The sequence below is a fragment of the Dermacentor silvarum genome, chromosome 5 (genome assembly GCF_013339745.2).
Source record: "Dermacentor silvarum isolate Dsil-2018 chromosome 5, BIME_Dsil_1.4, whole genome shotgun sequence".
NCBI lineage: Eukaryota > Metazoa > Arthropoda > Arachnida > Ixodida > Ixodidae > Dermacentor > Dermacentor silvarum.
This window is the reverse complement of record NC_051158.1, coordinates 33,082,374-33,108,008: the sequence shown is the minus strand read 5'-3', so window position 1 is coordinate 33,108,008 and position 25,635 is coordinate 33,082,374. Positions and strand designations below refer to the sequence as shown.

Here is a 25,635-nt window from a genome sequence, read left to right as displayed (position 1 = left end):
GGTACTCACCACAGCAATCGTACGTTACACACTGATCTCATAGAATAAGGCTGATTTGCGCGAATTCAACGATATGACAAAAATGTGTGGCTGCACAATGTTCCCGCCAAACTTCGAAATTGAAAATTAAAAATTACTACATCTCATTTTGCCATTTCATCTATACTAACATTTTACAGTGCGTACATTTAAATTTAATTTTATTTTCAAAATGAGCAAATTTCATGTAGCAAGTGGCGCTGCTATTTAACCAAGATTTTTGTTGTTGTCAAAGAAAAGTTGACCATGCTCTGCTGTTTATTGAGTTTCGATTCTGCAGCATGGACGATCGCGCGTTGGCTTGAACGTCGTCGCAACGTTTGTGTACTTCCTTGCAAAAAGCTTACTTGGTCAAGATTACGTGAATTTTGACCATTTAAACCGTGGCTTGTTAGTTCCGGTTATATTTTCCCGCCGTCAAGCAGCGTCACTTGTGCAAGCAAGTTGTGGTTTGCGTTGAATTGGTGCCCGTCTCGCAACATCGGCTTCCAGCCGCTGACCTACAGCGTCAACAAAAATGTCTTTAGCAGATGAATTGCTCGCCGATCTTGAAGATGCGGGAGACCTCGAAGAAGACCAGCTCTATCAGCAGGACACGCACATTCAGGAGGTTGAAGATGTCATACCGCTCGAAATCGACACGAAGGTTAAGTCGGTTCGGGCGATCGCCAAACTACGGGACTCCGAAGAGGTGAGATACATGCGCACGACACGTGGTAAATGTGCTGGCTATACATGTGCATTTATATGCGTCTGGTATCTAACGGGTCTTTCTATAAAAAATTAAAAAATCAGATCTGGAGCTTCACTAGTTCGCGTCCTGCGAAAGTTGTTTGTTACGTCGTGTTGCTGGTCTATGCCGTTCGACTGACACAGGCAGTTTCGTTTCTCCTGTGACCTGTCATGCTAAAAAGAAAATCTTGTGGGCTTTTCAACAGTCTTAGTGTTGCTTGAACACAACACGCGTTTTCATCTCTACAAACAGTATCTGCAGTTGAGGTACTCAGTTGGTAAGTAGTTAAGGAACGCTATCAAATCGCCAGCGCGTTCCTAGCTGTCGGTTTATCTGGTCTCCCGTATTTTTCGGCTCGTTCTATACACATAGCTAAGTATTTAGCCATTCTGTCTGCTGAAAATCACATGACAAAATGTGTGCTGAGACGTATGATACCGCGTATGTTTGTGTTGCTTACCATAACGTTTTTAGACGACGACAGCCACTCCAGGGAAATCGCAAACTCCTGCTTGTCGACTTCGCTGCATAATATTTTATCTCACCTGTGCTGTAATAGTGCAATGTGACAGGTTCACATCCCCATTGGAATGTGTTTTCCATGCCATGTGTCGCAACGTTGCAGCGACATGTCATCTAGGATGCCTATTTGCCTTGTTTGTGTAGTGGTAGGTACGATAGCTACATTCCTGGCATCAAAAGACATGCATAGAGATATAATGTTGGTCAACATCTGCAAGCCTATTCAGTTACTCACACCGGAAACCTTCCTTTTTTTTCCTCGGTAGCTGGGACGTGTCATGAGCGAAATTAAACAGAAGGTGGTGCAGGCACGCAAGGAAGAAGGTATGTGCAGTTTCCTGGTTTTTAAGTGTGTTGCTTTCTTGTCGAGTTGCTGACCTTTTTGTGTTGCACTTAGTGGCCGGCCCCGTCGAAGCAGACCCGGAATACCAGCTCATCGTGGAAGCGAACAACCTCGCAGTTGAGATTGACAACGAAATAAGTGAGTGAACTGTTGAAGACATTTTCCACTTTAAACTTAACAGCATTACTTTCTTCCCGCAGAGATGTAGCAAAGAGAAACACTAAGTTGCATCATAGAATGGGTGTCATTGAATGCACACAGCAGTCTTGCAGCATACCATTATTTGTTATCCAATGTACAACATATTAGTTTATGAGCCAGTAGCCGCAGCTCGCATGCTTTAAGCTCGGATGTTATTACTGCTAGAAGCAACGCAAAAGCTGCTGGCATGAGTGAGGGCACAAGCTCACCTTGCAGACACCATGATCATGGGTCAAGGTGAACATTTTGGCTTCTGCATTTATTCAGATTTGCAAAACACATTTTTGCTGCTAGAACTCGAGCACCCTTAACTCTAGACTACTAATGAAGTACTATACAGGGCATTAGTCAACATGCGACACACTCCTCACTCTCTGAAGAAATAAGCCCTGATCCCAACCAGTGCCCATAATTTATTTGCGAGGTTGTGAAACATTTACATGCAGGTGCACATCAACTTTAGCCTCATGACATTTTCTCTCCATTGAAAAGAATTGTGTACTTTTCTAGTCCTTCCCATCTAGGGTTCCTTAAAATTTTGTCCTAGAGGAGATGCCTTCCAGTCATAGATCAGCAGAATAAGTGGACACTCACTCACCAACATCTCCAATATCTTTTCAGGCTACGCACTACCTTGTACTTATGCTCGTTTGCACTCACAGTCGTCAGCACAAGCTTGTGTTCAAACATGCACTTGCTGGCACCTTGTCATGTTCATGCTCACTGCCATTCACATTCATGTCTTTGAAGTGAATGTAGGAGCGGCCAGCCTATGCTTACATGGCTTCATTGTTTGATGACGTGTCTTCACAAACCTTCTGCTCCAGACATCATTCACAAGTTCACCCGAGACAACTACCAGAAGCGATTCCCTGAGCTCGAGTCCCTCGTTCCAGGAGCCCTGGATTATGTTCTTACTGTAAAGGTATGTAACTGTCACTTCTTAAGCATGCAGGTTTACTTTTAAAAATGAAAGAACAAACACATCTTGCATACGCCCTCTTTTTTTCAGAATAATCACAGCAAAAGTGTCAGTGTGCTTTGAAGTGCACACTGTAAGCGAATGAAATGCAAGCTAGGGGCTTTATTTTGTTACAGTTCTTTCAAAACCTTTCTTTCCATACATCATGCTGAGGAGTTGATCCTGGTGAAAATACCCTGTGACGACATCGGCAAGACGGCGATGCAAGGCAAAACTACAGGAATCGGGAGAAGACAAACCTTACGAAATCTGGCTGCATGCATTGTAATCGTGCACTGAGGCTTGCAACATGATCAAATCAAAATTAGCTAAAGCATCGTTTCGGTAACCAGTTTCCATCATGTTAATCTACCTTTGTCAAGGCATGTAACTGGTCTCGTTTAGCTAACAGTGTATTTCGTCGGTTTGTGATATTTAAAACTGTTCATGAAGAGGTGGGCACTTGCTACGTCATAAATTAAGCTGGAAATTGCTTTAATATAGAAGGGTGAGCGCCTCTTCAATCGCAGGTGCTTACTCGGTTATCTTATGGTAGATTAGCAATCATGCAAGAATTTTGTGCACACTTGGTGTTATGCTGCGTGCAGTTTCAAACATTTTTCGGTGTGTCTTGTCTGTGCAGGAACTTGGCAACACCTTGGAAAAGGCCAAAAACAATGAAGTGCTGCAGAGTTTTCTGACACCTGCCACCATAATGGTTGTCAGTGTGACAGCTTCAACAACACAGGGGTGAGCAGCGCATACAGCTCGACTGAGTATCGCTCGCTTGTGAGGCACCAAGACTCGGTGGTGCTTGGAAAGATGTCGTACCGTATTTAATTCGCACAATGCTCTCACTTTTTCTCGCGGAAAATTGATGCAAAGTTTGGAGGGTGCGATAATCAAAAAGAGCGCTGTAGGGGTTAAACAGAAAAACGAAAATTGAAGGCCCCCTCTAAATCGGGAGTCTCATGCCAGCCACTGTAAACATTCAATAAACGTATTAGTACTTCCAAATAGCACTTACCTTTGTAATAAAAGCACAGGTACTGCACAATCGTGAACTACAGAGGCCCTTTATTTGCAGATGCTAGCTGAACCTAGTTCTTAACGGCATGCTTCATGAATTATATAAAGCCATGAAGTAAGCTCAATTTTACGAATATTTCAGTAGAAGCACTCTTTAAATGAATAAATAAAGTTGCTCTGGCCCAACCTATTCAGAGTCAGTCTCACCACTGATGTCTAAATAAGCAGACGGCTGTCGCTGCAGCATTTTTCATGGCTGCAATGATTACTTGAGGGAAAAAAAATTTCGAATTTTTTGTGGCCATTGTGGATGGCCACGAGCCTTATGTGAATAAATATGGCACACGCGTGCATCCTCATGGCTCAGAAGTACAGATGCCAAAAAGAAATGCAGCGTGCACGCTTGTTCCATGTTTTTCTTCATCATCTTTAGTTCTGTTATGGCACCACCCGCAGCAGAGCCTCAGTGGCTGTAGCATCCTGCTGCTAAGCATGAAGTCGCGGGTTCGATTCTCAACCGTGGAGGCCACATTCTGATGGCAGAGTGCAAAACCACTTGAATACTTAGCTTTAGGTGCATGTCAAAGAACCCCCTGGCGGTCGAAATTAACGTAAAGTCCCAAAGCCACCTACTGTTCCGTCTCTCATAGCCTAAGTGTCGCATTGGGACATGAGTAGATTTTTCTTTTCCCTCGCGATGCCACCTCTCTCTTTTTTTTCTTTTAAAACGTTTATATACCAGTATGATTAACCCTCACCAACTAGCCTGTCTTGCACGTCTGTTGTATGTTTACATTACTGGCCAGCCGAGTTTGCCATTCTGCCTATATAGCAAGTTCACTAAGCCCATCGGTCATGTTCTACGCCATTACAACAATCAAGTAGTTGTCTGAATGTAGAAATTAGATTCGGATGAATGATTTCATGGGGCATAGGGGTGAGTGAAGGGGGGGGGCTAGGAATTGCAATGCTTCCCAAGCCACAAAAGCCCTGCTGTTTTATATAAAACATTAGGAAACCGCTTTTGACAGAACTGCAATACTTATGTGCGTGCCTTGCCGCCTGAAACAAGAACTGGACTTCAGTGATTTCGCAACCGAGAAAATATATCAGTGAGGAATGTTCTGGCGAGGCTATGCTGTGCTCTGTGGCATTTTGTAAATCGGGAGTTAATTTCTAACTTCTGTTATCATTGTTATTCATCTTGTATATTGTTGGTTCGAGTGTGTGTGCTTGTGCATGTAACCTCCACCTGAAGTAGCAGTCATTGCATGTAGCAGGGCAGAACAACTTCAGATTTGATTAAATTCTTACTCTCACACGTGTGTGCTTTTTGTGTTGTGGGATCATGCAGGCAGCTGCTTTCGCAAGAGGAGCTGGCAACCATCTTTGAGGCGTGCGACATGGTAAGCATTGACGGTGAAGCGAGGCAGCAACATGTTGTGAACTTCTGTGCCTCCAATGAACAGAAAAAGAGAGAGAAAATAAGTTATTTCCGGGAAAGCAGTGCAATGCGGAAAACTCTCATTCTAGACGCATAGCCAAACCCTTAGGGGAACGGCAGACATGGTGTACGACTGTGCGGACATAATATGAAGGACAATAGGGGCAGCTAAAATCTAGAACTGTGGACGACAAATTAAGGAATTTCTGTAGGAGAAAAGCAGGATGGCACAGTTTATTGTGAATCCCAATGGGGAAAATAATCACTGTTTGTAAATGGTAATTAATGAAGGTCGTAGCATAAGTGCACTCTTAGTTTACTACATAACTGGGGAAGTCGTCGAGATAGATGCACGCTGCTGCTTCCTAAGATGAAGCAGTATGTAAATTGGGCAGACAAATCAGTGAATATGTTAGTGTGCATTAATAGTTCGGAAAAAAAAAATGGTCTCTCAACTTGTTTATAAACTGTACAATCTGAATGTAGTATTTTCATTTTTTTCATGGCGCTGAACATGTAAATGAGGACATCATATGAGCAGAGTTCTACCATATACCGGGTGTTTTTTGGGCCGTACATAATTTTTAAAAATTGTCTTTGCCATATCACACAATTCTAGTCTGAGCTTGGATTACTGAAAAGAGCCTGACATGACTTGCACAAGAAATTGAAATGCATAGCTGACTAAGCAACAAAATATTAATAATTAAGTTTTTAATAATTACTTTACAGCACATATTGCAATTTACGGATTGTAGCCGATGAGTTCGCCACGCGTATCCACTTGGAACGAATTTTCAGGATGACAGCAGTTTCTGTATTATTCCCAAAATGTGACGAAATACATGGTTGTTCCAGTTACTCTTCTGCTTCACTTCATGAAACACTGTTTTGTTAAAAAAGTGGAACGGTGCACTTTTACCACATGTTTAACGGCACATGTCTCAAAAGACATGCCATCCTCAGGATTTGATTGAAATGGATAAGCCTTGCAAACTCACTGGCTACAATTCGTAAATGCAGTATGTGCCATAACGTAATTATATAAGAATTGAATTAGCTATTTTTTGTTAATTAGTCAATTGTGCATCTACATTTCTCATGCAAGTAACATCCGCCACTTCAAAAAGCACCCCGTATAATAAGAATGTCTATGTTGACGAAGCCCAATTTAAGAAGAGCTTGAACTTTTGTGAGCAACAAAAAAAATAAGGCTGTTTGCGTAGGGGGCCAGAGAAAAGTTTAATTGGTGTTTTGTCTATTGCTTCTGTGCAACCTTTTGACTAAAAGTGATGTTTTGCAGGCTCTTGAGCTGAATGACTTCAAGCAGGAGATCTACTCGTACGTCGAGTCACGGATGTCTTTCATAGCACCCAATCTCTCTCAGATCGTCGGAGCATCAGTCGCAGCCAAGTTGATGGGTAAGCTGCAATGATTGTTGGTATCACATTTTAAACTGGCACGTAAATGAGTTATTAGATGCCGCAACTACTTCTAGTGACATTGACTGAGGTGGGCTGTGTGTATGTAACAAAATGATCGTTATGTCAATTTTACCACGTCACAGCACCACGCTTGCAGTTTTCTGCTATATACAGATCTGGTAGGTCTCGAGATTTTGCGATAATGTGCTAGGCAGCTGTGTGTCCAGTGCAAACTAATGAAGCGAATTTTCACTGCATTGCAAAAACAAAACCACACTACTACAGATAAGATGCACACGCAAGCACACACACCTGGGGTGCAGTGCTTCGTCCGCGGCTTGCTCTATTTTGTGTGTAGTGTGCGTGTGCATGCGTGCATATTTCTTTTCTCAGTATTGTGCTTTGTTCTAGCAGTGCAGCACAACTTCATAGATTGACAACCACCCAGCATCTGCACCATGACATTTCCTTCGAGTGCATAGACTGACCATACTGCAAGTTCCACTGGTTATCTCTTCAATCACCTTTTCACACAGAGCAGCGAACATTTTGTGTGGCTTGTTTCTCATCGTTATGCATCACGTGTAAAAGTATGGAGAACATTCGAACATCGCTCAACGAACCAATCTCATACTGCCATAGTTGGGGTTCCTTTGACAAAGGGCTACTGCTAAAAGTGTCACTAGCCTTAGCTGCGGCAGTCACATGATCAAATTCATGGTACATTCAGCCCACTTGATTTTATGAAGCGGTACTCGATCAAGAACTTTGTCATCTTCTCATCACTTCACTCTCTCAATTTACCCACTGCTGTGACTCGGTGGCTATGGCATTTTGCTTCTGAACACAAAGTTGTAGGTTTGATTCCCGGCAGGTGCATTCCAATGGAAGTGGAATGCAGAAGTGCCTGTGTGCCGTGCTTTGTGTGAACATTAAAAGAACCACAGACTGTCAGTATTACAGGAGCTCTCCGCACGGTGTTTCTCAGAGCCCTTGTGTTGCCTTTGTGTTGCCTGTTGTGGGCGTTAATCGCTGTGAATCGATCGATCACTTACTCTCTCAACCTTAGGTGTGGCCGGCGGCCTGACCAACCTGTCCAAGATGCCCGCCTGCAACGTGCTCGTTCTGGGCTCCCAGAAGCGCACCCTCTCCGGCTTCTCTTCCACGGCCGTCATGCCTCACACAGGATTCGTCTACTACACTGACATCGTCCAGAACACGCCTGCGGTGAGTTGTCACGCAGCTCATGTATGCTTGTGATCGTGTTCAACCATATAGAATAGTAAGTTGAGAATTGTAGGGAGCTGGGCAGGTCGGTATCAGTTCATTTTGAAAAAGGCGCGTAGGTCACGTGGCAAGGTAAATAAGTAAGGCGAGGCACGTGTGTCGACTACAGATAAGTGTGTACTGTATATTATTCTGGCACGTTACTCTTGCACTTTCATCCGCGTTTCAGTAGCCACTCAGTTGTAGTTGGCGTGCGTTGTCCTGTCTTCGTTCTTTACCTTGCTTGCCCTTGATCTAAGTGTCTTTTCCGAAATGACCATATAACCCTTAGAGAGCCATGGTTGGTTGTGTGCTTTGACACAATTGGTTGTGCACTGTAAGAATTTATAGGCAATGACTCGTGTTTCTTGGTGATGGTAGCTGTTCAGCTTTCACACTATCGGGGATGCTGGGACTGAATTCAGCAAAGAGAAGACACTGTGAAGACTCAGTAGCTATGGCATTCTGCTCCTGAACACAAGGTTGCGGGTTCAGTTCCAGTTTGCGGCAGCGTAATGTCAGTGTGATGCAATGGGAAGATACCCATGCGGTTGGAATTTGATGCACCTGATGTGGTGAAAATCAGTCCGGAAGCATTCATTGTGGCATCGTGGGGAAGAGGCCATTGGAATCAAGCAAGCACAAAAGAGGCTTAGCCAGTCAGTAATGTACATTGCCATTTGCAGAATACCAAGAACGTGGACGGTAGCAGCAGCACAGGTGAGGACATCTTGTGACACTTTGTTCGACCACAGTGCATGAGAAACGTTTCTACATTACACTATCGTTCCGGTTAAATAAACCAAAAGAGGCTTTACTACATATTAATGGCCATGTTGCTGCCAACATCCTTATCCCAGTAGCTTAGTTGCACATTTTCTGTCAGTGCATTAGTAGTTCTGTGTGCTGTGGTTGAACTCAGTCTCACAAAATGGCGCTACCAGAACTGTTTGTGTTGTTTATGTCACGTGCTTTCCATAAATTGTAATCTGTATGTGGACAAGCTATGACAGTCTATTGTGCACAGTTTAATCTTGATATAGCTAATTATCCGATATAACGAAGTAAACTTAAAATTTGAAAAGAATATCAGCTACAGTGGCAGCTCAAAGTATTCTGGTCGCAAATATGTCAGAGACTTGGCAAGAGCAATTGAAGTGACACATTCTGGACACTTGTGCTCACTCTGGACTGTGGCTTGGCTGCCTTGCAGCCAGCAAGCCATCGGGCCAGCCTCATATGATCACACCAATTGCGTATGCCGGCAAATTAACAGAAGACCCTTTGCTGGCTTATCGTAGGCATCATGCTTGCTTTTCTTTCGCATAGACCTAATCGCTCTCTCTTATCCCCCCCCGATATCAGCGTGTATGCTCATAACAAACATCGGATCAGATATAACGAAGATATTTTCATGACGTATGCAACTTTGTTATAATGATGTTGGAGGTTGCAACGAGCTTTCATTGCTATAACTGCACCCTTATTTAACTACAACACCCCTTCCGCACATCTCTCAACCGCAGGACCTGCGACGCAAGGCCTCCCGGCTGCTGGCAGCCAAATGCGTGCTGGCGGCACGTGTGGACAGCTTCCACGAGGCCCCCGACGGCACGGTGGGCGTGTCCCTCCGGGAGGAGGTGGAACGGAAGTTGGACAAGCTCCAGGAACCTCCGCCCGTCAAGCAGGTCAAGCCGCTGCCTCCACCTATCGATCAGAACAAGAAGAAGCGCGGAGGACGCAGGTCTGAATCACTTGATGTTGTCCCCAGGTAGCACAATGATGACAGAGAAACGGGAGATCTGACACAGACTTGCTGTCTGGTCACTTTTGTTGCCAGTCCTCTTGGTTACCTCGTACTCTTGTTTGTAGCTACAGTGTTAGTGCCTCCTTAACGTTTTGTTTGGCTGTTGTTCTTGTGCTGTTTCCAACACACCTGGCCCGGTGTTTGATTATGATATCCTATTTCAAGTTTGAGCCAGAGTAGCTTCAAAGCTTGCTGCTCTCCCCGGAAAAAAAGAAGTGGATGTGTGTCGGGGCTGAGCTCTGTCGTTGTGCATCACTAAACATTAGGCTTGCGCAAACATAAATTAGTAGTAATTAATAGAATAGTAATACGTAATGTAACGTTACTGCGAAGCAACCCTAGCCTAAGTGCAACACCCAGAAATTAACAACTATTAAAAAAATGTCATTTACTTGCAAAGATAAGAACAGTTTCACCCAAGGAAACGGTTATTCTCCAAGTACCATGATTCATATATTTTCATGCAAAAATGCAAGTTGTTCAGCCTTTTTTACTCCACCAGCAGCACAGAAGACTCATTTGCAGTCTTTTGCAAACCTTGCCCTAAACTGGAGTGTATTCTTTGTTTCCGCAGGGTCCGACGAATGAAGGAGCGATTTGCCGTGACTGAGCTGCGCAAGCAAGCCAACCGAATGAGTTTTGGAGAGGTAGGCCTATTAATCAATCCTGCTATGCCGTTCTCAACTTCCTACATGGCACCGTGGAACATGTGCTTTTCTGCTGGTTGTCAGCTGGGATCACAGTCACTCACTCGATCTGTCACAGTGCGCCTTTAATTGGGCCACATTGTCATCTGCCATATTTCATACCCTGGAAAAGTGCCGCGTTCAAGAACTCTTGGTACCCTCTTGGTGCTAGCAAAAATGCTTGTTCGTGGGTTTAGATGTGCAAAAATACAGTTTTTTTGAGGACTCAGAATTGAATGTTGCATGGTGTTAGTATCGCTTCACTGTTAGCAGCACTGAAACTGAAGCAGTTAAAAAGAAACAGGCAGTTTTTGAGTTTTGACTAAGCCCTCGGAACTAATTTGCAGGCGCCAAGCTTTGTAAAACCAGTCTATCCACATTTGCTGATATGTAGGGTGTCCCAGCTAACGTTAGCCTAGCTGTTCAATGAATGAATGAATAAACCTTTATTTGAAACAGTGAGTTAGTTGGCAGTCGAGGTGGGAGGGTCCCTTATTCCAGGAACCCTCTGGCTTGTATCGCCCTCCGGGCCCGGGCGACGAGTTCGCGCTGGTCGACTAGGTCCGGCTTGGAGATCGCAGCCTCCCACGTCTCTGCGAGGAGGGTTGGGTCTGCGTCTGCTGCTATTGGTTGTGTCGTTGTAATGCTTGCTCGGGTGTGCTTGCATTGCAGTAGGAGGTGTGCCAAGGTGTCTGGCACGTTGCAGTGTGGACAGGTGTAGCTGTATATCGTCGGGTGGAAATGATGCAGTAAGCTTCCGTGGGTGAAGGTATTGCTCTGGAGTCGCCTGTAGTCGGTGCCTTCGTTTCTCGTTAGTTTTGGATGTGGTGGGGGGTATACCCTGCGTCCAAGCTGATAGTGCTGCAGTAGCGCTTGATAAGTTAGCGGTATTGTTTCCGTTTCCTCCGCTGATTTGGGTGGGTGGCACATGTCGAGAATCTCGTGCGGGGAGGCCCGGTTGACGCTTGCGCGGGCCGCCGTGTGTGCCGCTTCATTCCCCTCGAGTCTCTCATGTCCCGGAACCCACATGATGCAGGTGTAGAGGGGAGGAGTGTCGCCACGTTTCAGTATGTTTATCCCTTTGACGGAGATCCTGCCCTTCATGTAGTTGCGTGTCGCTGTTTGAGAGTCGGTGAAGACCACTATGGCATCGTCGCTGTTCAATGATAAAACAATACATATATGTATATGAAAGCACGGCACAAGATACTATTTCAAGACCTCGGTGTTCAGTTGTCAGAGGCCTAACGACACAACTGCATCGGTCTTAAAATAGTGACTTCCACCGTGTTATTTTTTTTGAGGATGGCCACCATGGGAGCTTAAATCCTGCGTAATGCGGGCAATGTGGGTTCAGCTCCCACCTGTGGCAAGTTGTCCTTGCATCCACTTTCGTTATTTCTACATTTGAATTAAACGCAACAGTTAATTTCCCCCGTACCTTTACTCTGACTTCATTGTCTGTTTCCTATGGAAGCCTATACGGTATCATAGGATGAAGGCCAACATACAAAGCAGAATGTTTGCGAGACCGGGTAATTGCCAGTTGCAATAGATTACATAAATTGCAGAAGTTAGCCACTTCGTAAAATTTGAATTGCTTACAATTCAGACCTTTGGCACTGCCTATCTTACCAGTGCAGACCCTGCCGATTCCCTTAACTCTCAATGGCTTTAACTAAGAGCATTTCCGTTTTTATTTTATTACCTTTTAAACTGAGCAAGAATGAAATATGTATCAATTATCAATGCTGATAAACTGGTATATTCAGGAAGCTTCTGTTGACTTCAGTACCACCAGCTCTTTCTAATGAGGCACATGTAAAGTCTGTCTGAACAGGATTTGTTTTTACTTGGAGGACATAGTCGTGCTGTGTTCCTTGTGTGAGCTTTCCTATGCCTCCTCCTGATTTTTTTTTTTTTTTTTTCGCCTCCCTTACAGATTGAAGAAGATGCCTACCAGGAAGACCTTGGCTTCAGCTCAGGGCAGATTGGCAAGTCTGGCGCCGGCCGAATCAGGTCGGCTCAGGTGGACGAGAAGACCAAAGTCCGCATCTCCAAAACGTTACAGGTGATGATGCAAGCGTTTCTTGTTATGTGTTGTGGTCTTTATGCCTGTAGTACTTTGTGTGCTTAGCAAAAGGTAGGATTAGTTGGGCTAGTTGGTGGAAGAAGAGGGGTGCCAAGTAACACATTCACAGAGAAGGTAAACAGGACTACCGCCTGTCTCCTTTGATACAGGTGCTAGTCCTGCCTTCATTGTCTGTGTATGTGTTAATTTGCACCCTGTTCTAATAGTTACCAGACAGTCGATGCCAATGCAATTTTTTTTTCACCCATTTTCCCTTTTAGCGCTATCTTTCCCTGTGTTGTGGAACATGTAGCGTGTGTGGATCTTATTGGCTTCACTAAGTTTGTTTGTTAGTTTGTGCGGGGGCACATTGGCTGATAGGCAGATGGTCTCATGCAAATGCATGTCACTGTAGCAGGTTATGCATTATGGTGTCCTTTTAGCATTGTACTTCAAGCCCGCAGGTTCTTTTTATAGCTCATTGTTAGCTTAAATAATAATCGTAACATTAACTTTTCTTTCTTTCTATTTTATGAATTGTCAGCACCCCTTACCCCCCTCTTTATTTATTTATATATAAATCAATTATTCGAGGTGATAAATATGGATAAACGAAGTAAATCTAACATTTTTTAGTTTTTTTGCTTTTACAATATTGGCGTGATGCTCTAAGCAAATGTTCATAAGATTGTAAATGTGTTCATAGTCGGCCGCCAGTGGTTGCATTATTTTGCATAGCAGTCGGTGCACAGTTCGAAGCTTCAGTGAGTAGCCATAAGCCTGCCTCGTGCAAGACCTGCACCCAGTAAAAAAATCAGAAAAAAAAGTGCAGGCCTTACACAAGTAAATTCGGTATTTGTAGCAGTCGCAGGCATCAGATTTGTTCCAACCTCGTTTGCTGCGTTTTGCTTCTCAGAAAAACCTTCAGCGGCAGCAAGTGTACGGAGGCAGCACAACGGTCCGGAGACACGTGTCCGGTACCGCATCCAGCGTCGCATTTACACCACTTCAGGTAAGTGCTGCGTAGGTGGCTACGATGTGATAGTGCACCGCTCGTAGTCTGCTAGCATGTGTCCTTTAAAACAGAACAAATGCGAGAGGCTGTTTGAGCACAAAATGCACACAGAAAGAAGGCCGGTCCCCCGACCCTCGAGTGGTATCCTTGACAGCTGATCCTGTGAATGAGGCGCTCTTAGGCTGTCATCGACCCTTGCACCACAAAACCACATACATCATCATCAGTTTCATGTTGCCGTCTTTATGAAGCGTTAGGTGTCCGCACCACACTCTTATTTTGCATGCGTAGAGAACGTTGAAGACGCAACGAAGAACAAAAGCACGGTGCTTGCTCCATCGCCTCCACACATTGCACCGCGAGTTGTATGGTTGCGTGTTGTTCTTTGTGTCACAGCAAATGTACATCATTGTACAGTTGATACGATCTTCACGGGAACCGGTAAATAAAGCATATCATCCGAAAATCGTATCATCCAACCAAATCAGATTATCAGAAAAAGAAACGTATTATCCCGAAAAACGCAATATGCAGAATCGTATCAACAAGATTTCACTGTATATGTTCTGTAATCTTATGTATTCTTGAACGACCATTTCGAAAGATACTTTGATTTTCGTGATATTTCGCAAGACTAGTACCGGACGCGTCGACGGGCGGCAGCGTTTCTGTGAAGTGCTAAGATAGCATGCTTGGCACTGTTTCAAGAATGACGTCGCTCCTAGACGTTAATGCATCTTGCACTATAGTCACATGAAATTAAATTTGCGAAATTCTGGGGTTTAATGTGCCAAAACCACGATCTGATTATGAAGCACACCATAGTGGGGGACTCTGGATTAATTTTGAGCACCTGGGTTTCTTTAGCGTGCGCCCAATGCACGGTACACAGGTGTTTGTGCATTTCGCTTCCATCGAAATGCGGCCGCCGCAGCCAGGATTCGATCCCCTGACCTCATGCTTGACAGCAGAACGCCATATGCACTAAGCAACCACAGCAGGTACGCGAAATTGAAGGTATCTCCGAAAGTGACAGTCCGAGAATACGGCACATCTTTCTTGGCCACTTGTAGAATAAAGTCACCCATTTTGGGGTGAATCCGCTATTTCGGACTCCCGATTATTCAGACAATTTGGCGGTCTCCATCGAGTCCAAGTCAGCGACTTCATCGTATTCACTGACTCTGCCGACACAAGTTTCTTAGTAGTTCATCTTGAAACTGCAGTGCGCACACAAGAAACGAGGACAATAAGGCAAAGGTAACTACTCTTAGGAGTAGCGCGAGACATAGTTTTTGTTTCTTCATCTTCACCTTCTGCTTGGAATTACCGAAATGTCCTTTGCTAACCGTTAGAGCAAGATGGGCAATTTCAGGGAAGTGCCACAGGCTTTATTGTTTTCAAGCATCTTCTACAGGGTGGTTCCATTTTCTCAAAGAGAGAGGGTGCCAGCAAATCATCACAACCTCAAATTAATGCGCAATTAACACGCATGCGAATGTCACCGTTGTTCTGGTGTTTATGCGGTCCTTCAAGAGATGTAAACAGCATGCTGCTTAATTTACGTAGCTTTCCTAGCCATAGGGAGAACTTTCATGTCGTCTCTGTGTCACAACAGTTTTCTTTATTATAATTTTTTTTATACCTTGAGTGTTATGAAAGGGAAAATTACTTGGTAGTGGGAAAATGCTTTAAAAAACTTAGAACAAAACAATGCAAGAAAGACTATGGAGGCACATTTATAGTGGCCGAACTTTAACAGACACAGGCTCTAAGGAGCAAATGTCGAATGCCTTGAAAGGAAGATGCTTTAATTAAGCTAGCAGATTCAAGGCACCCCAGCCAGAAAGCTCCAGCGCTCTCCGCAAGAGCAGAAAAAAGGCGCAGTGTGTTTGGGTTAATTATGACAGAGACTGTACATGTGCAGTCCATTGTAATTCAGCAAGTTTTCAATACTAGTTAGAGCAGCTGTCTTTCTGACATGGTGCCCATTATCTTAGGCACTGTGTTGTATCATGTGTCTCCTGTTTTACGCCTGACTGGAGCAGGCCACCTTAGCAGGCTATAATTGCATATGTGCTGACTCTCCCAAATTTTCTATTTTAAAGTATATGAATGTTAGGTCAAGTAGTAAATATATATATATATATATATATGTATATGTTCGAGAAAAGATATCGCACATCAGTCCCCGGATCTCCCGTTGGAAGTCGTTTGATGGTGAAAAGCATGCCAGAAGGGTATGTGCTTCGAGGAAGTTTATGCAGACAAGTTCTTGCAGCAGGCAAGATCATCAACAGGAAAGTCACTGAAAAAGTCGCTGTGACCCAAAAAACAGTATCTTGCTTGCCAGTCTCTACTGCTCAAAGTTTGCTGCTGCTATCATGCTGCGTCTAAAGCAAAATCATAGTTAATAAAGTGTGTATATGTTCCAAAAAGGCATGTGCTCAGGCAAGAAAAATGCACGCTATCTCCCCCCCCCCTTTCCCCTGTGTGTCATGTCTGCATACATTTATGAATATTAAAATACACAGGTTGGGAGGTATGTATAATTACAAATTTGTATTTTTGCTTGTTTGCTCATGAAGCCAACGGACAGCAAATAAAGCTCTCCTTGGCTTCATCATCTGTTGGCTTCTATGGTGGTAGCTAACAAAAAAAAATGACCACCTCAGTTTCCCGAGTTTACTCGCTATTTGTTTGCTTGTTTCTTTTAGCACTACAGCTGCATGATGTAGTAGAGATGCACTACAGTCAAACCTCGATATAACGAAGTTGTACTTGCATCGAAAAACTTTGTTATATCGAGAATTTTGTTATATCGAGGTTTTGTTAATTCAATAGAACTAAGATGGGGAAATAAAAATTGTTTGTTACATCACGAATTTCGTTATATCGAGGTTTGACTGTATCACTGCGCATTCAAGAGTGCAACACACCAGATCAAATGTACCACATGTGTCGCTCACTGCCAAAAAAAATGCTATTCCAGGGCTTGGAAATCGTCAACCCCCAGGCGGCTGAATCAAAGGCCGGCGACAGCGGCGCGAAGTATTTCTCCAACACAGCGGGCTTCCTCAAGATCACAAAGCCGTGAACAGCGGTGCTCCTTCTCTTCTCCCTATTTGTACATACGAGCAATAAATAAACTTCAAACATTCAGTGCACACGGAAATGCGTTAGCGCTGCTTTTTGCTTTCTGTTGAAACCAGATGATGTAGGTGGTAGTTGCTCAACAGGCAAAAGTTTGGGTGGAGCCCTGTTCTGTATGAAGTCTAGAGAAAAGACCGCCATTACCGCTCTGTGGAAGTGATGCATGACTAAGACCACGCGACTTCTGGGCGTGAGCTTCGAAATGAGCCTTTGCCTGCAGCTTCAGCCACAGTGTGCTGAAACTTGTGTCATACCCGTTAACCACCAGGTGCACAAGCCGTCGGCTTAGGTGCTATTGAAGGCTGCTGGTAGAAAACGATTACTGGCCCTGGAGCTTTGCAAAGATTGTTTTATTATTATTTATTACTGTTGTACTATAACCAATTTAGCCGGAGTGAAATTTCATTGCAGTTAACCTTTAAGTGCATTGCTTAATCTTATTAAAGAGAAGGGAAACTCCAACCAAAATTTGTCAAAAACCCGACATTTCGGAGCCTGACCAGCTCCTTCAGTTGTTCACCCAACCAGGTCTGCCGAATGTTTACCTTTGATTGCCTAATCTTACCTGCTTGAACTACTTAGGTTGTTCGACTGCATGATGAGTGAATAATGAACATGAAAAAGAGACAGAATTAAAACCTTCATTTAATCATTAAATCAGTTGAAGCACTTGTCTTCTTTAGCATCAACACTTGGTTGACCCTTCCTTTTTTTTTTTTAATGACAACATTGGTACAACTTTTGTTGTTGGTTGCACAGAGAAAGCAAGCTTCTCCTTGCAAAGGCTTGTGTCGTAGTGAAGCCAGCTTTAGGCTGCCTCCTACATATGTGCAGATACCTTTGAAACCTTTTTCAAGGAGTGATTAGACAAGCTGCCTCATGTATGAAAAGTCAACCTCAGGAAGTGTTCCATGGTGCATCCATAATGACGCTAGTAAACATGACAGGTGGAAACAGCAATACCACGGCTAGGCTCCGATTCCAACTCGCCGTTGCTTAGCGGATGCCTGAGCATGGTGTTGAAGGGATGCTGAAGGGAAACGGTAAACCACTTTACACTGATAAGGTTTTCTGTCAAAACTCAATTTTTGTGAATTTTGCGGTAATGGGCTGATTATTAGAATAAAAGGAAAGATTTCATTTTTTAATTTTCGCTCTGAAACTTGAGCTTCGTCAGTGTGACGTCACAGACTTCGAGTATTTTTACACATTTCGGCCGTTGTGGCCCAGTAAAAGTTTTGGAACTTCCCATTTTCAGTCTTTGTCTCTTTTAGAACACAACGTAGTCCATTTTTTACCAATGAAATATTAACTAGGCCGAACATACGTCAAAATCCACGTCGCAGCGAGTTGGTGCAGAAACGTCAAGGTGAGGTCTCCACCTGCCTTCTTTATTTTGTGGCTTACCAAGCATCCTCTCAAGGTAAGAGTGGCCATTTTGGTATATTAGGAAGGTAATTTACTAAAACGGCTCCACTTAGCATTTTTCTTTAGTTTGGCAATCATTCTTCGGGCAACATTGGCATTAAGCAAGCGCACAAGGAACATTGAAGGAAAGCAATTGTACCTTCCAGTGTGGCCAGATTTTGTAAACTCTTTCAGCAACTTGGAGCCATTATGTGCAGACGTGTCAGGACCACATTACTTGACGCAGTCGCTCCATGGCTATAGAGTCCTCCTGCTGAGCAAGGGGTCACTGCTTCTTGATTCCCAGTTGTATCTCGGTTTTTACGGGGCCGAAATGCAAGAGTGCAGATTTACATGTGCAAGAACCCCTGGTGGTCAAAATGAATCCGGATACCTCCATTATGACATGCCCCATAGCCAATGTGCAGTTGCGGAATGTTGAACACCACAATTCGACCACACTGCTGCAAGCTTGCAGACTATACTACTGGAGGACACCTGTTAATGCTCACCCTCTGTGCCTTTCATAAAAAGTACTTCGTATTACATTATCTGGTCTTCCAATCATGGAGGAGCAAACAAGTATTTCCTTTTACAATAACGTTTCTTTGCAGTGCTAAGTTGTGAAGCCTTCAGCACTTCTGCAAATAAAAAGAAAGATCAGACAATTCAAACATTTTGCTCATTTTAATGTTACTGCTAAATCTCCACGAAGGTTCCAAGGACTTCGTTGGCATGCTTGGCGTCAGAAGCGACATTCTTCTTGTGGGCCACTATGCAGTTTTTGAGCACTGCGCCAGAGCCAATGTCTTGCACCCCGCAGACGATGCAACCCTGTATGCTCACGCCGTCACCAACCATTACACCGTCCAGAAGCACAGAGTCTGACACCTTGGCCTGGGCTCCAATCCGACAGTTCTGGCCGAGAACACAGTGGCGGACGGACGATTTCTCACCAAACTCAACTTTGTCAGCGACAATGTTGTCGAAACGGCCAGAGGCAACGTGTGGGAAGATTTCCTTGCTCAGCTGATGAGCCTGCAATACAAGAAGAACAGCATAAAGACATAAGTTTTCTTTCCTGTACTTAATCTAAGGCTTATACATCAATGGGGCTGAGCATAACTTGCGCAAATAGCAAATCAAGCACTAGGAGCTTGAAGAGTGGTTTCCAAATAGTCTTTGGAATACTATAGCAAGTGTAGCTGCACCTGAATATGCTTGCAACTCAATGTACAGTGGGAACCAATACTATATAAATGTTAACACGTACCTAAAATGATAGCAAATAGAAGTTGGAACGGAATTTGCTGACAAAGTTCTGTTCCAGAAAGAGCTACGAGGCACTTATTCATTTCACAGCAAAAACATTAAGGACTAACACACTCACCTGTCGATTTGCCTCCATATATCCAGCGACAGTGTTTGTTCGAACTAAAAATGCTCCTTCAGCGACATAGGCGTAGCAGCGTATAGGATTCTTTTGGGTGCCCGTGTCACCCAAGTTAAACTCGTCTCCGAGATCCACACCAAGAAGATCACTTCCGCTGAGTGGAGCATACCTTTTGGAGAGGAAAAAAAAAAACAGAATCACAGGTTTTTTTTGTAACCTAAACTGAAAATGACTACAAAGATCAGAAATGCAGTGAAATTCAAAGTGGATGTGTCATTCACACGCGCACTTGTGGGAGAACAACAGGTAAATAAATATTTCTTAGCTAGCTTTTGTTCACGTGAAAGACATCCAGGCAGTGTCAATGGCTCCTTGACAGGTGCTCTTCTGCCAATACGACGGTATGCACCACTTATCGTGACCTTCCTTGTATGCAACCAAAGATTGACAGAACAAATCCAACAATCACGCCACCAAATATTTACAAAACTTTCTTCATTTCTGTCAATACTGCCGTGAAACTTCACATGGGCAAAGACAGCGTAGAATAAAAACCTCAATCCACTCTGCGTAAAATGTTGGTTTAGTGGAAATAATACTGATGTCACACACGGTGCACTTTCGATGGCGATTAAGCCCGATCCGGATCGAATTTCTCCGCCTTGATTGGCTCCTTTGCGCAAGTTGCGCGAGGGAGTCAATCGCAGTCGTGAATTTCGATCAGGATCGGGCTTGATCACGATCAAAAGTGGTCGTGTGACACTGGCATCACGTCCATCCACCACATTAGTCACATATATACCCAAGCTTGACGTGAACGCCCGGCAAACTGCCAATCAATCGACTCGATTAGAGTTTGCACTCTCTAAAGCACTGGCTATGCAGATGATCAGTAGCATGATATACAACGCGGTCGACTCGTACGTGGACTGTCCCATACCTGAATATGTCAGTTTCCGTCTGTTCCCCGTCCACGACGTCTTCCGAAGACGACTTCGGCGCAGTTCTTAAACTGATACCTCGTCAACAACGGCACGAGCTCGCCTTTGATAGTCGTAATGCCGTCGTCCTTGAGCAGGTACGGGAGAAGCCACTTGTTCAAAAGGTAAACGTGAGCGTCGACCAAGTCCGACCGCACGTCAATGACGGGATGTTCTTTGAGTACCTTCCGTCGCACGGTGACGGTCTCCTCGAAGTCGGCCTCCGCGTTGAACAGCACGAGCCTCTGGGTGCCGGGTTCGATACCCACCAAGTCGCGCTCGAGTTTCGGTTTGCCGCGGGTTCCCGGCACCGGCGACTCTCGAAGCGACTGCGACGTGGGCGCGAGCAGAGCGGTCATGGTCGCGTTACGGACGCGATGCAGGTTGGCGACGTGCGTGAAATCGAAGTCGGTCACCAAGTCGCAGCCGACGACGAACACGTCCTTCTTGATCTTGCCCTTGGCGACGATCTGGCGCAGGCTCTGCAAAGTGCCCAGGTCCTCTTCGCCGGCGGAAGCGGCGACGAACTCGTAGTCGAGTCGAAGCCCAACGCGATCCGCCAGCGAATCGTCGATTCGAGCCCGTGCGGACGACGGCAAGACGACGATGGCCTCGGAGAAGCCGGCGTTTTTGAGCGCCCGCAGTGGGTAGTAGATCATGGGCAAGTTTGCGACGGGCAGCTGGTACTTGAAGCAGTCCGCGGTCAAGAGCTCGGTGAGCCGAGAACCACGACCGGCGGCCATAACTACGGCTTGGAAGTCGATCATGTTGTTTCTTCGGGAACGGTTGAAGTACTAAGATTGACAAACACTCTAAAGCCTCGGCCTGCGCTGCGAATAACGCATAACAGGCGCGACAGAAGACTCACAAGTCCGTGCGCCCGCTGTCTTGATGCCACATGCGCTAGATGTCAACATATGGGGCGTGTTCGTATGTGTTAAATGAAGCGTTGGTTGACACGTGGAGACGTGTACTTTCATTACGAACATAGTGTAGTGTGCACTTAGTGCACTAGTGGTGTATATTTCGTGCAGATAACATGACCTCAGGCGCTGGATGATGAACGCTTCAAGTAATAAAGGAACGCGACCTCGCATAAGATGCGTAGTGCATAGAGGAAGTTACCCCGGTCGGGCCGGGTGTTTTCGATTGCTATCGAGGCCGATCCGGATCGAATTTCTGGATCGCGATTGGCTCCAATCCGCAGCTTTCGCTGAGGAGCCAATCGCGATTTCGAAATACCGTCCGGATTGCCCTCGATCGCGATCGAAAGTGCACCGTGTGACACCACCACTATTATTTCCACTAAACCACCATTTTACATATCTGTGAGAGTTTTAATCACTTTACTGTTACGCAAACATTACAAAATTGTCAAAAAAGTAAAAAGGTGGTTGCAAGGTGCAAATGCAATATAACCATTTTTGTCTCACCTAGTTCACATCGGCCGAAATAGCTCAGTTGGGAGAGCGTTAGACTGAAGATCTAAAGGTCCCTGGTTCGATCCCGGGTTTCGGCAGTTCTTTTTTTTCCTTTTTACAAATGTGTTGTTTTAGTATGTCGTGTGGAAGAGGCACAAAAAATGATCAACTGTTTTCAATACTTTCTGCACATTACGATGACCAGATAGCAACTACAGTCGCAACGTTCCTTTGTACAAATTCTGCACTTTACAATAGTTATCAAGGCTTCTTTATCAACAAAGTAATTAACTCCACTACCATGGACAATACTGCTTAATAATGCATATTGCACTACCAGCCCCGGGTAATTCCCACAAAACCAATTCCTAATCCTAAAACTATCATCCAGTATCCCTCATGGATCAGTAACTTATATTCCTCTATTATTTATCATCTTCCTGCATTAATGACTTTCCAACTGAAATTTCATCACCCCCTTTGTCTTTTCGCCGATGACTGCATTCTCTATCGCCACATGCGCTATACTTTAGGATCAACTATGCTACAAATTGACTTGAATTTAATAGAAAAACGGATGTAAGCCATGGATGGATAATGAAAGCTAAATATTTTCAAATGTAAATTCATGCATGTGTCCCACAAACCTATGAACTCCTTCCACTCTTACTCATTACAATACACTCAACACCCTTATCACAGGTGACACCAATAATCTAACCATGGGGGGTTGGGGATAGTCTGTAAATGTCCACCTATAGTGGACATGTCCTGCTGTTGAAGTGCTGATTCGCTGGGCTGAGGTACAAGCAAGAAAAGTGGCACTCAGCGGCGGCCGAAATGGACAGTCTACTATACGTGGCCACTTACAGAATACCCCGCAACACATACTAAAGGTTGTATCGGACGCATCGAGGTCACTGGGCTTCATCAGTGAGAATCTGTCATTCCCCCACTGCCTATGTCAAACAAACGGCTTACGACACCTTTGCTAGGACAAAACTTGAACATGCAGCAGCAATTTTTTTCAATAACGCTCTTGAATCCATACAAAATCGAGCAGCCCAGTATATCTCTTCCAACTATATACCATATAGAATTACTGCCATCCAATCCTTTTAGCCGTGCAGACACAGAATTGCTCAACTCGGCTTATTTTACAAGATGCAGTTAAACCCGGACATATAAAATCTCAAGGGGATCACACAAAAGTTCGATATATAGGTAATTCAATATATAGAATCAAAATTTCATACAAAAATTTTCAAGGGGATTTTACTGCTCTTTGTTATACACAATAATCTGCTATACGTAGGCTGGATATATCCGGGTTCGACTGCATATATATATATATATATTTTCTAACTTTACATCGCACCCTGCTCCCAATGGGTACAGTTCTCAGCGTCCCTTGCAACGTCTCTGCAGTACTATACCAATGCCTTGAACGACCCAATTTTGCCCAACACCATAGTAGAATGAAATATGCTACCCGAAATAATTATCACTGAATGCAATCCTTCAATATTTAGAGAGTTAACTTATGAACAAGACATTTTGGCTATCATGTGCTTTTCGCTCATGACATTTATCACTTTCTGTACCCTTTATTTTTGTGTGTGTGTGTTAACATGCCATCGTTATCCCCTTCCTGTTTGTTTACAATGATCCAATAATTTGTTGATAAATTTTAAAACATGTTGTATAGCATTCCTTCTAATTTTTTTTTTATTTGTTATACATTATTCTTATTCTTTATATTAGTGACTAAGTTCTGTACTTTAATTTGTTGATCATGCTCCCCCCTTATTGATATCATGACGAGGATGGTGATGATGATGATCATTTCAGTTGTAAACTAAATTTCCTTTCACAACTGGCCCCCATTCCGATAGTCTAAATGACCGCTAGTGACCTGTGCAGTTTCATAATAGCCTTCCCAAATCCACAATTAATTTCCCTAATCTCAACTAGAATATTCCATACTTAACTATGTTCAATCCCTAATTCATATTTCTTTCATTCACAGTTAAGTTATATCCCATTAACCACCAGAACTTAGATTTAGGGACTTCATTGCATTGCGAAAATTGCTAAAAATGAAAATATATATATATATTTTTATTATTGAGCCAGCAAGTTTACAACTATCCCCACCAAAAAAAAAAAAAACTGACAAACTGTATCTGTTAGAGTGCCTAAAGATCACCATTGTGATGTATTAGTTTACAGAATATGCGACATTGTTACATTGTTTATGAGAGTTTTGCATAAGCGCTATTCATAAATTATTAGTTCATTTCAATGCAATGTCTATTACTACATATCATTTTGTCTCCTTTAAAGTTTTTAATCAATGCTGTTCTCAGTATTGGAGACATTTGTTTAAATTGCAGACAGATATAAGAGAATTGTAAGCTTGATAGTTTTGTAAGCTTGATAGAATTGTAAGCTTGATTTTTTTTTTATATATACTTTCAGCTTCAGCGATTAATTTGGTAAAAGGATTGAAGGCCTAACTTAACAATAATCTGCTTACAATGGATGGCAGGTTTCTTTCTTTTTTTTTAATGCAACAAACCTCTTCAAAATCAGTTCAGTCCATGCTTGGCAAAATGGTTCTACCCTTCAAACGCTCTTCCTAAGCTAAAGCATGGGATTCATTATTGGTGCATTTCTAGCAACAACACTGCATGCTTGGTTCTTCAGATGAGGCTGCAATGCTGCAAGGCATCCTCTCAAATTTCAACCGCCATTAAAGTCACAATATTTTACATAGCGGCAACTGTACTACACCGAGTTGGAGTCAATGCATCCGCCGCTTTTCTCCAAACTTGAGTTCCACTACTAACAAAACTAATTTCACTGCAGCTGCGATGCACTACGAGGTACGTAATATGTCTTATCTTCATCAACTGATGCTCAGTTCATATTCTGTTGCAGAACCCAACCAAATATACAGGAGTGCTGACACACATTTTTCGAACTTTTAGAAACTCGTATCACTAGCTTAATGTGCACAAAAGGAAGGCATCTTAGAAAGTATCATCATCAGCCTATATTCTATATATTCTTTCTTCATTTATTCATTTATTCATTCTATATATGCTTCTATTCTCTGCGATCTCCAATTACCCCTGTCTTGCGCTAGCGTATTCCAACTTGCGCCTGCAAATTTCCTAACTTCATCACCCCACCTAGTTTTCTGCCGTCCTCGACTGCGCTTCTATTCTCTTGGTATCCATTCTGTAACTCTATAGTTCCACCGGTTATCCATCCTACGCATTAGATGGTCTGCCCAGCTACATTTTTCCCTCTTAATGTTAACTAGAATATCGGCTATCCCAGTTCGCTCTCCGATCCACACCGCTCTCTTCTGGTCTCTTAACGTTAGGCCTAACATTTTTTGTTCCATCGCTCTTTGTGCGGTCCTTAACTTGTTCTCGGTCTTAAATTGGCATTAACTTGTTATACTTAGGAAGTACAAGGGTTGGAAAATACATAAGACATTTTAATTTGGTACTACTAGTACATTAACTCCAGATGACAGACTGGGCACTGTGGAAATTCTCGCAACATCATGGCACAGAACAAAATTTGGTGTGATCGTATGGCAATAAGCCAAGGTGCGACGACGTTGCTCAATGAAAAGTGACAGTCCTACTCCTGCCCGTGTTTTTTCTGGCTGCGCTTGCATGTGCCAGCCACAGTAAGCGCAGGAATACAGAAAGCCTGTCTAT

General features: G+C 43.7%; 2 protein-coding genes and 1 non-coding gene across 3 annotated transcripts; 2 read left to right on the top strand and 1 right to left on the bottom strand.

Annotated features, from left to right (window-relative positions):
• The first annotated feature begins 307 nt into the window (after positions 1-307).
• On the top strand, positions 308-16,710 carry LOC119453263 (U4/U6 small nuclear ribonucleoprotein Prp31). Its single transcript, XM_037715290.2, has 13 exons — positions 308-730; positions 1,561-1,618; positions 1,692-1,775; positions 2,666-2,763; positions 3,443-3,549; positions 5,183-5,234; positions 6,576-6,693; positions 7,766-7,923; positions 9,489-9,706; positions 10,344-10,416; positions 12,398-12,526; positions 13,443-13,538; positions 16,534-16,710. The coding sequence occupies exons 1-13, from the start codon at positions 557-559 to the stop codon at positions 16,636-16,638; spliced, it is 1,470 nt and encodes a 489-aa protein (XP_037571218.1). The 5' UTR covers positions 308-556; the 3' UTR covers positions 16,639-16,710.
• Positions 16,711-18,769: 2,059 nt separating this feature from the next.
• Positions 18,770-21,410, bottom strand: LOC119453262 (translation initiation factor eIF-2B subunit gamma). Its single transcript, XM_037715289.2, has 4 exons — positions 20,486-21,410; positions 20,435-20,454; positions 19,492-19,663; positions 18,770-19,139 (listed from the first exon to the last, which is right to left on the bottom strand). The coding sequence occupies exons 1-4, from the start codon at positions 21,239-21,241 to the stop codon at positions 18,801-18,803; spliced, it is 1,287 nt and encodes a 428-aa protein (XP_037571217.1). The 5' UTR covers positions 21,242-21,410; the 3' UTR covers positions 18,770-18,800.
• Positions 21,411-21,920: 510 nt separating this feature from the next.
• Trnaf-gaa (transfer RNA phenylalanine (anticodon GAA)) lies at positions 21,921-21,993 on the top strand. Its single transcript has one exon. It is a non-coding gene; the product is annotated as a tRNA-Phe (tRNA).
• The last annotated feature ends 3,642 nt before the right edge of the window (positions 21,994-25,635 follow it).